This window comes from Bufo bufo, chromosome 1 (assembly GCF_905171765.1).
Source record: "Bufo bufo chromosome 1, aBufBuf1.1, whole genome shotgun sequence".
Classification (NCBI taxonomy): Eukaryota; Metazoa; Chordata; class Amphibia; order Anura; family Bufonidae; genus Bufo; species Bufo bufo.
The window spans coordinates 569,775,983-569,791,299 of NC_053389.1; the positions used below are offsets into that span (position 1 = coordinate 569,775,983).

The following is a 15,317-nucleotide window of genomic DNA, read 5'->3' on the forward strand; positions in this document are numbered from 1 at the left end:
CTGCATGGAATGATGCTGCTACCCACAATGGTCATCACAGTGCGCATGCGCGGGATATCGGACAGTACACTGGATGACGTAAGAGGCTTACAGGGCGGGCCAAGCAACAGGCTGGGGAGAGGTTATGTGAGAAGAAGGCAGAGCGGCCTGGGCACTTACAGCCCGAACGCCGCCCCTGGGCACTTGCGAGCACTCATTTACATATGAATAAAACTCTGTTTTTGCCCCTGGTAAACATCCAAACAAAAAGGTACCATTTGACTGATCTATAGTGCTATGTAAGTGGTCTATAAGGGCAAATTGTGGCGACAGACTCCCTTTAATATATATCTGCAAATTAGAGCCGCTCCGCAGTTTTCTTGATACTTATGACGGAGTGACAGTCATTAACAGAAATGTAGAAATACATCCAAAGTAAGTACTGAACGCTGTGAACGAAAGCTCTTCGTTCTGTTCCAATAACTGGGTGAGAAAGTCCAATACAAATAATGTGTGCTGAAACTTTCTGGCAGCAGGCTTCCCCATAAGTGCTCACCCATAGAGGCATACTGAACAGATGTGTCGGGAAATTTCTGGGCTCAGAATCTATTTTTCAATTGATGTAGTTGTATAAAGATTTATATATTTATTTATTTTTTCGGTGCAAATTATATTAGGTATTTACCACCATTTTGGAGTAAATATGACGCATGGAACATATAAAGTTTTGGGGATAAAAAAAAAAAAAAAAAAAATTCTCTGGGATTTGTTTTTACACTGAGGTAAAAAAAAACAACAACATGTTAACTCTATTCATTACATGGGTCATTACGATCATAGCACTATCAAATACAGTGGTCCCTCAAGTTACAATATTCATGTGTTCCTGGACTATTGCATGTGGAAACCATCGTAACTTGAGTTTATAACTATGGAAAACTAGTAATTGGTTCCAGGGCCCCAAAATGTCATCCCAAGGTAAGCGAAAAGGACGATTTAAAGGGCATCTCTCAGCAGGAAACTGGCTGACCTGTTACATGTGCCCTTGTCATCTGAAGGCATCTGTGTCGGTCCCATGTTCATATGTGTCCGCATTGCTGAGAAAAATGAAGTTTTAATATATGCGAAGGAGCTTTTTAGGAGCAAAAGGGGTGTCGCCATTACACCTAGAGGTTCTGCTCTCTCTGCAACTGCCGTGCCCCCTGCACTTTGAATGACAGGGTCAGGCATCATGACGTTTGTCACTGCAGAGAGCGCAGCAGTTGTGGGTATACCTAGAGGCTCAGCTCTCTCTGCAACGCTACCATTGTTCATTTGCATATATTAAAACATAATTTTTCTCAGCAATGCAGTCACATATGAACATGAGACCAACACAGATGCCTTCAGCTGCCAAGTGCACATGTAACAGGTCAGCCAGTGTCATAGGAACAAATCTGCTGAGAGATGCCCTTTAAAAAATAAAATAAGCAGATAAGGCTACTTTCACACTAGCATTAATATTTTCCGGTATTGAGATCCGTCATATCATCTCAATACCAGACAAAAATGCTTCTGTTTTGTCCCCATTCGTTGTCAATGGGGACAAAACGTAACTGAACAGAACGGAGTGCATTCTGTTCCATTTAGTTGCATTCCCATACCGTTCTCATATTCTCTGACAAAATAGAAAAACTGATCTGTCCCCCAGTGATGCTGACCATTTTTGTAATATACTTTAATTACTGAAATTGCACATTTCTATTAGAAAATGGCCCCAAAGTGGCCTCTTTTAATCCTTAGCAACACTTCTCCGTCTTCTGATCAGATAACAGTCAGTGTAGAGCAGGTCTCCCCTGTTATGTAACAGAAGACAGAGGAGCGTCACTAAGGCCACTTTAGAGCATCACCGCCCCTACACATTACAAAAAATAAAATTTAAAATGACAGCAGTCACGAATAGATGCCGAAAGTTGTAAATCAATTTCTAGGATGAGAACAGGAGCTTCAGTATCTTATACAGTGTGCCAGAATAACACATTGGAGTCGCCTTTATCTGACATCCATAAGAGCAGCTCAGGCTGGCACAGATAGAGGGCAGTACGGAACATATAGTATCAGTACTGCCCTGTACTGTAAAGAGCAACTGCTAGACAACCAATACAGGGCTGCTAGCAAAGACAAATGCATGCTGAAAATATTCTATTCTGAGGTCACTGTCTTGAGAGACCACTGCATATAGTTTATTTTTTATGTTTTACTCCTTTTGCACAATAACTTTTTATTTTGTGTCAGTGTATTCCAAAAAGCATAATTGTTTTCCTTTTATTTGCTTTATGGAGCCTTAGTTATTGCAGTCTTCATATGCACCATTTTGAGGTACATACAACCTACTGCTTTAAAGGGTTTTCTGAGATCTTAATACTGATGACCTATTCTTAGCAGGTGCAAAAAACTAAAATGCAAAAGTGCAGAAAAACACCAGAAAACACCTGTGTCAAAGCACCCAAAAGAGATCTTTCTGCACTAGCATATTGGTGACCTATACATTGGATAGGTAATCAATATAAAAAGTGAATGGGAGTGGAGCTGCAGTACCCGCAAATGTGTAGTGTTGTTCATTACTGTTGTGACAATACCAGTTATGTGCAGTTTTAGCTTTTACATTTTTTTTTATTTAGTTAAGCAATCCTTACTTCTGTACTGCTTTTAGTATGCCTGTCATTGCTCACATACATGTCACACTTGAGAGCCTTTGATGACCAACTTTGTTACTTTGTTGGGTGCTGTACGGAACGCAAAAGGTAAGGAAGTCTGTACACTACTCTGCTCACATCCCTAAGGAAAGCCCCAAAGCCAATCACAACCGAAGGGGCAGAGCACTCTGCCCTTTGTCTCAGAGATCATTAAGGCTCTCAGGACCCAGACCCAGTGTCATAAGGAACAGAAGGTAAAAAGCCAAAGCGTGCTCTCTCTCCTTGGTGCACGATATGGGCACCATAGAAGTCTATGGGCCCTTCTCTCCCCGAGGGAGAGAGACAGAGAGATGCACATGCTTTTTCCCCTCATTCTACAGATCAGTGGGGATCTCAGCCTTCAGACTGATCTAAACTCATGATATGTCATAAAGACATATCAAAAGTTTTTTTAAATGTTAGTGACCCTTTAAATTCCATACCCCCTTTGAGGGAAGATACATACCTCTAGTTCCTCTATTGTGGTGTTTTCCTCATGAACTTTTAGGTCATTCTGTGTAGTATCATCTTCTGTTTGTTCTTGACCAGCCACCAAGTCATTAAAATACTGCTGGTCAATCTTATCCAAAGCAACTTTCAGGTCATTCCTTAATCCCTGTAAATGAAGGTAAAACAGAACTGTTCGGATTTCACCAATAAACACATAGAACAATAGGGAATACATGTAGGCATTTTTCACAAGGTACCTTATTCACTTCTGGAGCAAGAATTTCTATCTTTCGTAAGCGCTGAAATGAGTCGTAATCTGTTTCCCCAAACAGTCTGATGGGTTCACCTCTCTCTCGCAATCTCCGTATGACCTACACAATAAAAGACAGATATAACAGCACTACCTGTGTAACTGACAAGCTGCTACATTAATGGTTTGTTCAGATATGGAGGATAGGTCACAGTTTTATCAGGGGGCACTCTGCACCAAAAATCTGTTATAAAGCACAGTATATGTGAAGGGAGATTTCATACATCTACATGTACTGAGAAACATCTGAACGGGTTTCGGGGCATACTGCATATTGCCGACAGGGGTTTTATTACTTGCAATGCTGGTAGGACTTGTCTTTGGAAGGTTAAAGGAGTTGTTAAATACATTGATGACCTATCGTCAGGATAGGTCATCAATATCAGATTGCCTGAGGTCCGACACCCGGCATCCCAGCTCATCAGCTGTTTGAAGGGGAGAGCAGCGCTTTATGCGAAGTGCAACGTAATGACAGGTACTCAAGTGAATGGAGCGAGTACTTGTAATTACACTATTCAACCGCTCCAAAAGGGGGCAACGCATAGTGTAATGACCAGGAAGCAGCGCTCACATGGAGTTACAACTCCTTGTCAAACAGCAGATCGAAGGGGGTCCCGGGTGTCGGACCCCGCCGATCTGATACTGATGACCTATCCTGACAATAGGTCATCATTATATATGGCAGGACAACCCCTTTAAGGCTTCGTAGGAGAGAGGCTGTGGCAATGCTTGATGGGTATTACTGCTGCTCTTCTCTCCCTATAGATACAGGCTCTTTGAATGTAATTTGAGATATGCTGACAGGCTGGGAAAGCAGGAGAGGGAGTGTGATTTCCTTGCAGCTGCTCTCACATTTTACATCAATCATCTCTGCTCATAAGGCACATTGTTTTTGCCTGGTATCCAAACAAACCTGTTACACATATGCCTAAAGGACATTCTTGGTATAGGTTTGCCTCCAAAACCCTGAGTAAATTACAATATATGCTGGTATACTTCCTTATTATACCTATGTGTATGCCAAACCTATGGAGCAAATGAACGATGAATATAAGTTGTTCCATTATGAAGACACAGGATAGGGGTCTGACCGATGGGGGGGGCCCCCTCCCCCCGAGTTCCCCGTTTCAATGGATCGGTGATCATGCATGCACGCACGCTGCTGTTCCATCCACCCTATGGGACTGCTGGAGACAGCAGAGTACAAATACTGAGAACAGGGGATACGCCTTTACAATAATAGGAAGACCCCTTTAACAAAACAAAAATGTATGTCCATTCTCTTCAGTTTTCCCTATTCCAGTTGGATTTCAACATGCCGGATCCTTTTGTTCCCTGGGGAGATAAGCCACAACCATGTATCCGGAAACGGCTTAAAACCCACTCCTAATTAAAAACATACACTACTCACAAAAAATTAGGGATATTTGGCTTCTGGGTGAAATTTCAGGATGAACCTAAAATGCACTTTAACCTTTACAGATGAACTTAATGTCACCTTCTCTAAACTTTTGAATGCACATGTCTAACTGTTCAATGTTTCTGTACTTTTTGCACAACTTGCTGTTCTCTAACAAGGAGCTTATCAGCAAAATTCACAACAGGTGTTTGATCCATGAATCGTCAAATAAATTTCCAGGTTCAATTAGAATTGGTATTTAAATAGTCCTCCTCACCATGCTGTTCACATTTTGACATCATGAGACCAAGACGAACCTAACAATTGATCAGCAGTTCCTTGCCATTGCAAGGCTTCAAGCAGGATGTTCTCAAAAGAAAGTGGCAACTAAGCACTTAACGAGTGTAATCAGTTGTAACAGAGATAAAGAGACATAAAGGCATAGAAGTGGATGTCCTTTGGCCAGATGCCACACTGATGAATGCTTCATTGTGAACAAATCCCTGCGGAACCAGATGATTAATGCCAGGCAACGCTCGCATCTGTCTGCCATCCCCTGTGCAATTATGAAATCTCGCGCCGTTCAGCATTCGGCGCAGGCGTGGTGAGGGAAAGACGCTCGCAGGCTGCCAGCTTCCTCACCGCGCCTGCCCTGAAAACTGAACGACGCAAGATTTCACCAAAAGACAGGGCTGGCAGACAGATGTGAGCGCTGCCTGGCCCTGTCAATCAGGACTTGGAGGGAGACGACAAAAGGTGGGAGAACGGAGCCTCTAGGAGCAGGAACGCCCCCCCCCCCCCCTCCCTGCTCCTAGAGGATAATTAACATATTATAAAAGTTCGATTTCTGGCGTAATGGGGGCATAGATAAAAGTAGGAATAGGCTAGTTAGGTTTAGCTGACATTAGCACATGGCTAATGTCAGCTAGCTTAATAGGGTTAAATCTGGTGACAGAATCCCTTTAAGGGATGTGAGACGCACCCAAGTGTCATGTCAGACCATTGGAAACCATTTACATCAGCATGGTCTGTGTGCTAGATGACCTGCAAGGGTACCAGACCACATCACCAGGCACAGGTGTTTTAGTCTTGCATGGGCCAGGGAGCATCTACTCTGAACGAGAGACCAGTGGGCCTCAGTGCTGTTCACTGATGAAAGTCAATTCATACTGCGTAGAGTTGGAGACATCGAGAGCAGTATGCATCAGCCACTGTTGTCAGCAGAGGAGCCTTTGGTGTTGGTGGTGTTACAGTGTGGGCAGGTGTGCCTAGTCAATATAGAATTATCCTACACTTTGTGAATGGTACAGTGACAAGCCCATACTACTTGAATAACATCATTAATCCGGTCATTGTGCCTTTGCATTAACAACACAGGCCTAATTTCATCTTCATGGATGGTAATGTGCCAGCTCATTGAGGTTGCATCATTAGGAAACTGCTGCTGGATACTGGGGGACCTCAAATGGAGTGGCCTGCACTTTCTCCAGACCTGAATCCCAATGAAAACCTATAGGATCAGCTGAGTTGCCATGTAGAAGAGGCTCTTAACTCTGTACCCCAGAACCGCAATGACCTGAGGGCCGTCCTTCAAGAAGAGTGGGATGCCATATCTCAGCAGACAATAAGTCGACTTGTAAACCACATGAGACGTCGTTGTCAAGCTGTAATTGATGCTCAAGGTCACATACGTTTCTGAGGCATTGACATATTTTGTGGGGCTTTTGTTTACATAAATCGTTTGAGATGAGGAAACCACTATTGCATGCTTCTGCTGAAATGCTCTTCTTTCATGATATAATATCACTGTAGCGTGAACTTTTAACGTTTCACCCAAAAGCCAAATATCTTTAACTTTTTGTGAGCAGTGTATATACACTGCATTAAGTATGGCGGTCAATAGGGGTCAGGAGAAGAGCTCAGCTGACAGCTGAAGCGTAGAGAACATGTTGCAAATTCTAATTAATTCACTATTCTATATACAACCAAATCCAGGGGAAAGTGATGGGGAGACAGAAGAGTGAGTCTTTGAACTCCTTTCATGAATGGTCATTTTTACTTTTATTGATGGTATTTTAAATGCACAGAGAGAAAAGAAAAGAGCTTAAAGGGTTTCTGTCACCCCATTAAACCGTTTTTTTTTTTTTCTTTACTAATATTCCGTATAGTGCGATCTCATGATACATAAGCAAATTAATCATTTTGGTTCAGTAGAATTTGCTAAAAATCGATTTTTAAAATATGCTAATTACCTTGCTACCAGCAAGTAGGGCGGCTACTTGCTGGTAGCAGCCGCATCCTCCGATGGTAATGACGCCCCCTCGGCATGCTGATTGACAGGGCCAGGAAAGGGAATTGTTCTCTGCTGGCGCTGTTAGAATTTGAAATCTCGCGCCTGTGCCGTACCTGTCTTCAATCGGCGCAGGCGCACTGAGAGGCGGCCGCTCTCTCGACCGCTCCATCCTCAATGCGCCTGCGTCGATGACGTCATCAAGTACACCCGGAAGAGATTTATTATTAATAATCGTTGGTGGTATAGTGTTAATAACTGTCATTTTTATAAAATTATTTATTCCCATTTCGTTGGTGGTTTTTGTGGCAGCATGCTTATTATGTACATACTTACCTGATTCGAGCATCCAGCGACGTCACCAGACTCTCCGCCTCCTTCCAGCGATGCCGGCGTCTTCTCTTCCGGGTGTACTTGATGACGTCATCGACGCAGGCGCATTGAGGATGGAGCGGTCGAGCGAGCGGCCGCCTCTCAGTGCGCCTGCGCCGATTGAAGACAGGTACGGCGCAGGCGCGAGATTTCAAATTCTAACAGCGCCAGCAGAGAACGATTCCCTTCCCTGGACCTGTCAATCAGCATGCCGAGGGGGCGTCATTACAATCGGAGGATGCGGCTGCTACCAGCAAGTAGCCGCCCTACTTGCTGGTAGCAAGGTAATTAGCATATTTTAAAAATCGATTTTTAGCAAATTCTACTGAACCAAAATGATAAATTTGCTTATGTATCATGAGATCGCACTATAGGGATGTTTAGTAAAGAAAAAAAAAACAAAACGGTTTAATGGGGTGACAGAAACCCTTTAACCATTAACCCAACATTAGATCCTTTCATAAATCTGCTTATACTTAAAAACACAGCCCAGGCTCTAGTTCACATGGAGCTACAAATGCAAACAATTTTTTTTATTGCATTGTGACACTAGATTCTGGCACCATACCATTTTTTATTTATTTATTTTTTGTAGACCGCCGCATGGTGGCTTATTTTTGGTGGGGTGAGCTGTTGTTTCTATAGGGGCCAGTTTGGGATGCATAGAACCTTTTGGTCATTCTTTATTTTGGGATGTTATATTTGAATATTACCGCAATTCAATACATTAATACCGACATGGTAATTCCAACTAGGTTTATCTTTTTGGTTTTTTATAAAACGTTATAATGCCTGTCTAGCCATGGCATCTGAGGGGTGAATCAGCTATGAATCTAGTTATCCATCACCGGCAGGTGTAACACAGCCACCACACGTCGCTGTATACACTTCTCATACGTTTGTGACATACACGTACTTCACAGTGTGCAGAGAGGTTCAAACAGCAGGAATAGCTACGGCCAGCTAAAACAAACAATGCGGCTGCCAGGGAGTGATTTCATCTGGTTTTATGTGAAATATATAATGGTGTTACAGACTGGTGTTAAGGACTCTTTAATTGGCGAACAGAAATATTCATTTTACTCCACTGTGTTCTCTGCGCTAAAGCCAACGACTTCTGAGCCTTCAAACTTCATTAAAGGCATCCCATTAACAGAGGCAATTTTATAGAACTGCTGATCCAATCTCAGCGTATCCGATTACCATTCAGGATGACAGCGGATTGGCGTTTATTAGCGTTCAGCAATGATGAAGTGCAGATCTGAAATGCTTACGTTCTACTACAATTATCGGTACGAAAAATACAATTTCTACAGTATTGGCAGCAAAGTGACTATATAGCGCCAACTCCAAATTAAACTCACACTGATGAATTGTAAACTCAGAAATGTGTAATTATATACGACCTAAATTGTTCAGCACAACCCGTAATGGTGTTTGATGACAATGTAAACATGTTTCATACTCCATTTGACTTCGAAAGGAGAAAAAACGTCATTTTGCCATCCATTTAATTTTAGACAATAATATAAGCTTTTACAAGTTAGCAAATGCACTTGAAATTCGCAGCGCACTTTTAGCTAAGATAACAACTATGGATACTGCTGTCCGGGGAAATACTGCAGCTCAGGCTACATTCACATAACTGTGTTTTGCAGTCCGCAAATTGCGGATCCACAAAAAAAAAAAAAAGAATGGCGTCCATATGGCATTTTTTTTTGCGGATCCATTGTAACATTGTCTAGCCTTGTCCGCAAAATGGACCAGAATAGGACATGTTCTGTTTTTTTTTTTGCAGGGCTACAGAACGGACATACGGATGCGGATAGCACATGGTGTACTGTCTGCATTTTTTGCGGACCCATTGAAATGAATGGTTCTGCTTATGGTCCACAAAAAAAAACAGAACGGGCACGGAAACAAAATACGTTCGTGTGAATGTAGCCTTATTAAAAGCAGAGGAGATTTTTCCACAGCCATGCTGAACGCAACCAGCTGACTAAGTAACCACGCTGTTATTGTTGGAGAGCGGTTACAAGCTCCATAGGAGAACCACATCAACGTAAAAATGGAGAAACTGGTCTGTACATGCCAGGCTTAATCCCTTACAGCAATATTGTGGATGTGGAAACCCAGGTACTTTCATAGGTCCATAGATCAAGTATCAGAAATCTTGAAAGTTTAAGGGCTTTCGTCCCCTATGAACAGTGTTCACACAATCTAACAAGAAGGTTCAAGTCACAAAATGATTATTATTTAAAGAAGTTTTTTCGAGATTTTTTTAAACTGCTGACCTATCCTCTGGAACAGGGCTGAGCACCATACTAAGCACAGCTGTTATACAATGTACAGCACTATGCTTGGTAAGCATGGAGAAGGCTGTGGCACTGACAGGAGCGCTAGTGCCTTCTCAAAACAGCTGATCAGCGGAGGTCCCGGGTGTCCTACCCCCACCAATTGGAAACTGATGACCTATCTAGAGGATAGGTCCTCAGTAGTGATGAGCGAATTATTCAAAAGTTTGATTTGCCCACTTTGCAAATTTTACAAAAAAATTTGCTTCACGCATTTCTTTGTAAGTAGCGGGTGCAATGACGGGGAGCGGCGATTGCGCCGCTCCCTGTGATTGTACACCTCAGATGCCACATTCATACATGATCGCGGCATCTGATATAAATGAGTGTCAAAAAAAAAAAAAAAAAAAAAAAAAAACACACAACATACCTGATCCATTTACTTGCGATGGGCCGGTCGCCACCATCTTGCTTGAAGATGTGGCGTGAAATCTCACGTGGCCAGTGGTGACGTCATATGTCACCGCGCACAGGATTTTGTGTGAGATCTTCAAGCAAGATGGCAGTGGTCGGCCCATTGCGAGCAAATGGATCAGGCATGATTTTTTTTTTTTTTACACTATTTCAGGGTAAATCGATTCAATACCATGAAGCACGAGGAAATTCGGCGTCGCTGTGAACCGAATTTATAGTGAAATTAGGATCACTAGCAGTGGCGTACATAGAGAAGTAAGGGCCCCATAGCAAGGATCAAACCAGGCCCCTCCACATAAACCCCTTTCAATGACCCTTGGGCCATTTCTTTCCACTGTCATTTGCTAAAAGTTGTTCCTTTAGAGGGTCGAGTCTTGACCAAGTTTTCACCCTCCAGTAGAAGAGGAGATGATCCCCCTCTTGCCCTGGGCCCCATAGCAGTCGCATGGTCTGCCACTATGTTAGTTACACCCCTGATCGCTAGTCATCAGTAAAAAAAATTAAAAATTAAAAAAAATCTCAGAAAACCCTTTTAATTTCAAATTTTTGTGTGTAAATCTAGCTCACCTCCTGCCTAGACAGAGTCATAGGCAATTTCTCTTCTGCCAGCTCTAAGTCCAGTACAGGATTGTTCGACGTTGACGGCTTTTCTTCTTCATCTGTATTTTGAACCTAATAGTAAAAAATAAAAAATAAAAAAATGCACTCATACTAACTCGTATCATGTAACTCCAGGCAGTCTTAGAATTAATATCTGAAAATCTGCACATGCTGCAGTACAGAAACCTAGTAAAAAGACAAAGTGGCTATGCACACACTATTAAAGATAATTCACATTAAATATTTCACCAATTTATGCCCCATGCGAGAAAAAGATACAAACAAACACTCAGGTATTTGGCCCATAGATCTTTGTACATAAATATGGCTTCTGATAAAGAACCATTAAAACCTTAACAGACGTTAGTGGGTGCACGAGCCCGATGAGGAGACAAGGGGGTCGAAACACATAAAATGCAATAGGTCAAACCCTTTTAGCCAATGAGCTCAAACCACTTATGCAGGCTGACAAAGAAAACTAAAGAGCACCCAGCTCCTGAACTGGCAGAATGAGGTTCTTCTTAGTGGGTGCTGGTCCACTAGCAAATTTTTGGGTTATAGTGTATGCTAATAAAAAAAGTGTGACGAATTGAATGCAGTTAGCGTGCATGCAGATAAATGCGACAGAACCTGCGTCCCTCACACTGGCAGGGCGACCCTGCACCACGGCACAGCTTTGAAGTCAGTGCCCACATGGCCAGCAGTGTGACTCGGCTTTTTCATATGCCATGATGATGTTACATGCTTGGGGGTGAAAGGGCATGAATAGACAGTTTGCATGTTCCTACCTAGAGATCACTAGTAATGGTATGTGCTGTGACTGTAAGATAACTTCTGTACAGAGCTGCAGCATAGGTTGCCACTATATAAAGCAAAGGAAAATAGATGACCACCGAGCATCAATACAGAAGAGAGGATTAAGTTTGGGATAAATTATTTCCTTCATATTGGGCAGACTGAAAAATAGCACTGCATCATTCAACCTTTGTATGCCGCATTCCAGAGTCATGGCAGTGCTAAGGCTCGGCAGAACCATTTGCCTCTGTGTTAACACTTGTTGAAGAGAAGAAAATTTAGCTCTTAATATTATTTTTTTTAACACTAGGAACTGATCGAAGCCGTTATATAAATTTAGTTAAATAAATAACCACTTGCGGATTACCAGGTGACTTTAAATGCAAGCAGGTTTCTGACAGTCCATGCAGTGTTAGCAGCTGCAGGAAGGCAGTTCTCAGCGACAGAGAAGGTTTATTACCGTTCCTTCCTTCTCTATCACTGTGTGCACAGCGCTCAATGAGCGCTATGCATACGGATCAGGAAGCGGCCATGATGCTTCCTTTTCCTGTCCCAGTGGTCACGTGATCACCTGGTCCTGGTGACTGTACAATCTGTTGGGTCTTAGCTGACACAGATCAGCTCTGCAGTGAGGCCCCAGAGGATGTATTCTTCCTGCAACTGGGGCAATGTATAAAATAAAATAAAGACGAGACAAAATTAGAAAAAAAAAAAAAAAACAATGCCACCACTAACCCACACAACAGCTTCTAGCCCCAACCATAGAAACTATAACTATGTGACCATGACAGAAGGGGGATACACTTTAAAAAAAAAAAAAGCATTTTAGTTACACCTTGTGCAATATTTAAAAAAAAAATAAAAAAATGGCGCGCATATACATTGGATAAAAATGGTCTTCAAAGACCCATGATGGAGGCTTTGGTCACTAGTTGTATGAAAATGCTAAACAAGCTACAGTATATATAACAAACCTCACAATACTAACAAATAAATGTTGAAATGTACATTCTCTTCCATAATTCTGTTACAGTATTGCATCCAATGATGAAACCACCTTTAGTAGATTGCGGAAAAAACTCCAGAAATTATACTTCGCTTTATTGCCCTCACAAAAATGCAAGGCAGTTGCTGCAGATTCTCTTCTTCAAGATGTGGACAAGTGAGCGCATTCTTTAATACGGGTGCCTTTATTACTAGCAGGAGCAGTGTGCTCTCCTTCACTTTGGGAGCCCCTTTCTGAAGATATACGAGTCCCACTACAGCTACACTTAAAGAGGACCTTTCATAGATTTTCTTTTTTTAGTTTAATTAAATAACTTTCCTTGCCGGGTACCCTCCGCTGATGCTGTCACCCTGCTGAACCCAGACCTACCCATAATTTCACCCAGGCAGCCCCTCGGATGCTAGCATTGGAGCATTTCATGCTCCTATGCTCTCCCTTGCCCTGCGCAGGATCGCGCAGGGCAAGGGCTCTTTTATTTACAATAAAACACTGCCTGGCTTCCACCCAGCAGTGTGTTTGGTGACGTCACCGGCTCTGATGGGCGGGCTTTAGCGCTGCCCTAGCCATTTTACAGGCTAGGGCAGCGCTAAAGCCCGCCCATAAGTGACGGTGACGACACCGGGCTAACTGCTGGGCGGAAGCCTCCGCGTGGCAGCCCCATGGAGAGCCCGGTATGTCACCGGAACTCCAGAAAATGCCTTTGCCCTCCAGCACCCCTGGAGAATAGGCAAGAATCCTATCTTGGGCAGGTCAACAGCCTGTAGCACCTTACGGCCAGAGGAAAGACGTTCATTAGAAGGTACCGTATTTTTCCGCCCTATAAGACGCACCGGCCCATAAGACGCACCTAGATTTTTGAGGAGGAAAATAAGAAAAAAAATATTTTTAACCAAAAGGTGTGCTTTTGGTGGGCTTTGAACTAATGGTGGCATCTGTGGATGGCACTGTTATGGGGGGCATCTGTGGATGGCATGACACTGATATGGGGGGGGGGGGGGATCTGTGGATGACAGATAAATAGCATCTTATGCTATTTGACATCCACAGATCCCCCCCCATAACAGTGTCAGCCACTGTGAATTACCCCCAATACAGGGGGTGGGGGCTGGCATCTACACTAGTTTTTAAATGGCAGCGGGGGCCCAGTGCAGTCATTGTATTCTAATGCACCGGGCCCCGCTCACTGTACTAATCGTATCTACTGTAACTGCAGGCAGGCAATGTTTAACTATACATATGTTTGATCCAGCACTGAGCAGCCTGTACTTACGATCAAAGCAGGCTGGAGGCAGGAGGCTGGGCGGGCAGGTGGGTACTGAGAGCTTAACTTCCTACGTCACGTGCCTGCGCCGCCTGCTTCATTCATAAAGTGGGTGGAGCAGGCACGTGACGTAGGAAGTTACGCTGCCAGTGCCCGCCCACCCTCCTGCCTGCTATGATCGTAAGTACAGGCTGCTCAGTGCTGGATCGAACATATCTATAGTTAAACATTGCCTGCAGTTACAGTAGATACGATTAGTACAGTGAGCGGGGCCCGGTGCAATAGAATACAGTGACTGCACCGGGCCCCGCTGCCATTACAAAACTAGAGGCCGGCCTCCAGCCCCTCCTCCCTGATAGACACGCCGGCTGCGCTGTGCAGCATGCGGTCGGCGGTGTTTCAGCATTCTAGGTACTGGAACTCTGATTCATTCTCATTCTCAGTGTTAGCTTCTTTCTGCGGCCAGAAGGGGGCTATAACTATTACACTGGCTTCCTCCTCTCTGATCTTTTTGAGAACCCTCGGTAACATTTTTAGAGAGGGAAGGGGGGGGGGAGGCATAGAGAAGGCCCTGCCTCCAATATTGAGCCAATGCGTCCACTGCTCTCGGATATTCCCCCGGATATAGGGAATAGAAAACCTCTACCTTTCTGTTCGATCTGGTGGCAAAGAGATCTATCTCCGGAATCCCCCATAATGCTGTGACCTGGTTGAAAACATTTTGTTCTAGGGACCACTCTCCCTGGCTTAGATGATGACAACTGAGGAAGTCCGCTTTCACATTGTGCGAGCCCTTTAGATGCACCGCAGAAAGAGATGATAGAGAAGCTTCTGCCAGACTGTATATCTGATGGGTAAGAGACATGAGGCCCTGAGCCCTTGTACCTCCCTGCCGATTGATATAGGCTACAGCTGTCGTGTTGTCAGAGTAGATCTTTACATTTCTGCCCCTGATAACGGGAAGACTCTGTACCAGGGCTAACCTGAACGCATTTAACAACCTGAAATTGTGAGACTGGGATAAAGCTCTGCTGTCCCAGCTTCCCTGCAACAGAAGGGACTCCACATGGGCTCCCCAACCGGATGTACTCGCATCCGTCGTTAAAGGAAGAACCGCATCTCTTCTCCACAGGACTCCTCTTTGTATATTCTCTAAATCAATCTACCACCTCTAGGAGCTCAGAGTCCAGGTGATCGAGAGATTTCCGAATCCAGAGAGAGAATACATTTGTCCCATTCCTGTAGAATCTGAAGCTGGAGAATTCTTGAATGATATTGGGCCAATTCTACCACGGAAAACGAAGCTGTCTTGAGACATTGAGACTGCAATGATCTTCATAAAAACCCTTGGGGCCTGAGACAGTCTGAAATTG

At 43.6% G+C, this 15,317-nt stretch overlaps 1 protein-coding gene across 2 annotated transcripts in view; it reads right to left on the minus strand.

The window, feature by feature from the left end:
• Positions 1–15,317, minus strand: part of PRPF18 (pre-mRNA processing factor 18) — a 47,139-nt gene that overhangs the window by 22,989 nt on the left and 8,833 nt on the right. For both annotated transcript variants that reach the window (XM_040413156.1, XM_040413157.1), the window contains 3 exons: positions 10,850–10,954; positions 3,401–3,514; positions 3,160–3,309 (listed from right to left, as the gene is read on the minus strand). In XM_040413156.1, the coding sequence (XP_040269090.1) occupies positions 3,160–3,309; positions 3,401–3,514; positions 10,850–10,954 (369 nt within the window). The remainder of the gene's footprint in view (positions 1–3,159; positions 3,310–3,400; positions 3,515–10,849; positions 10,955–15,317) is intronic.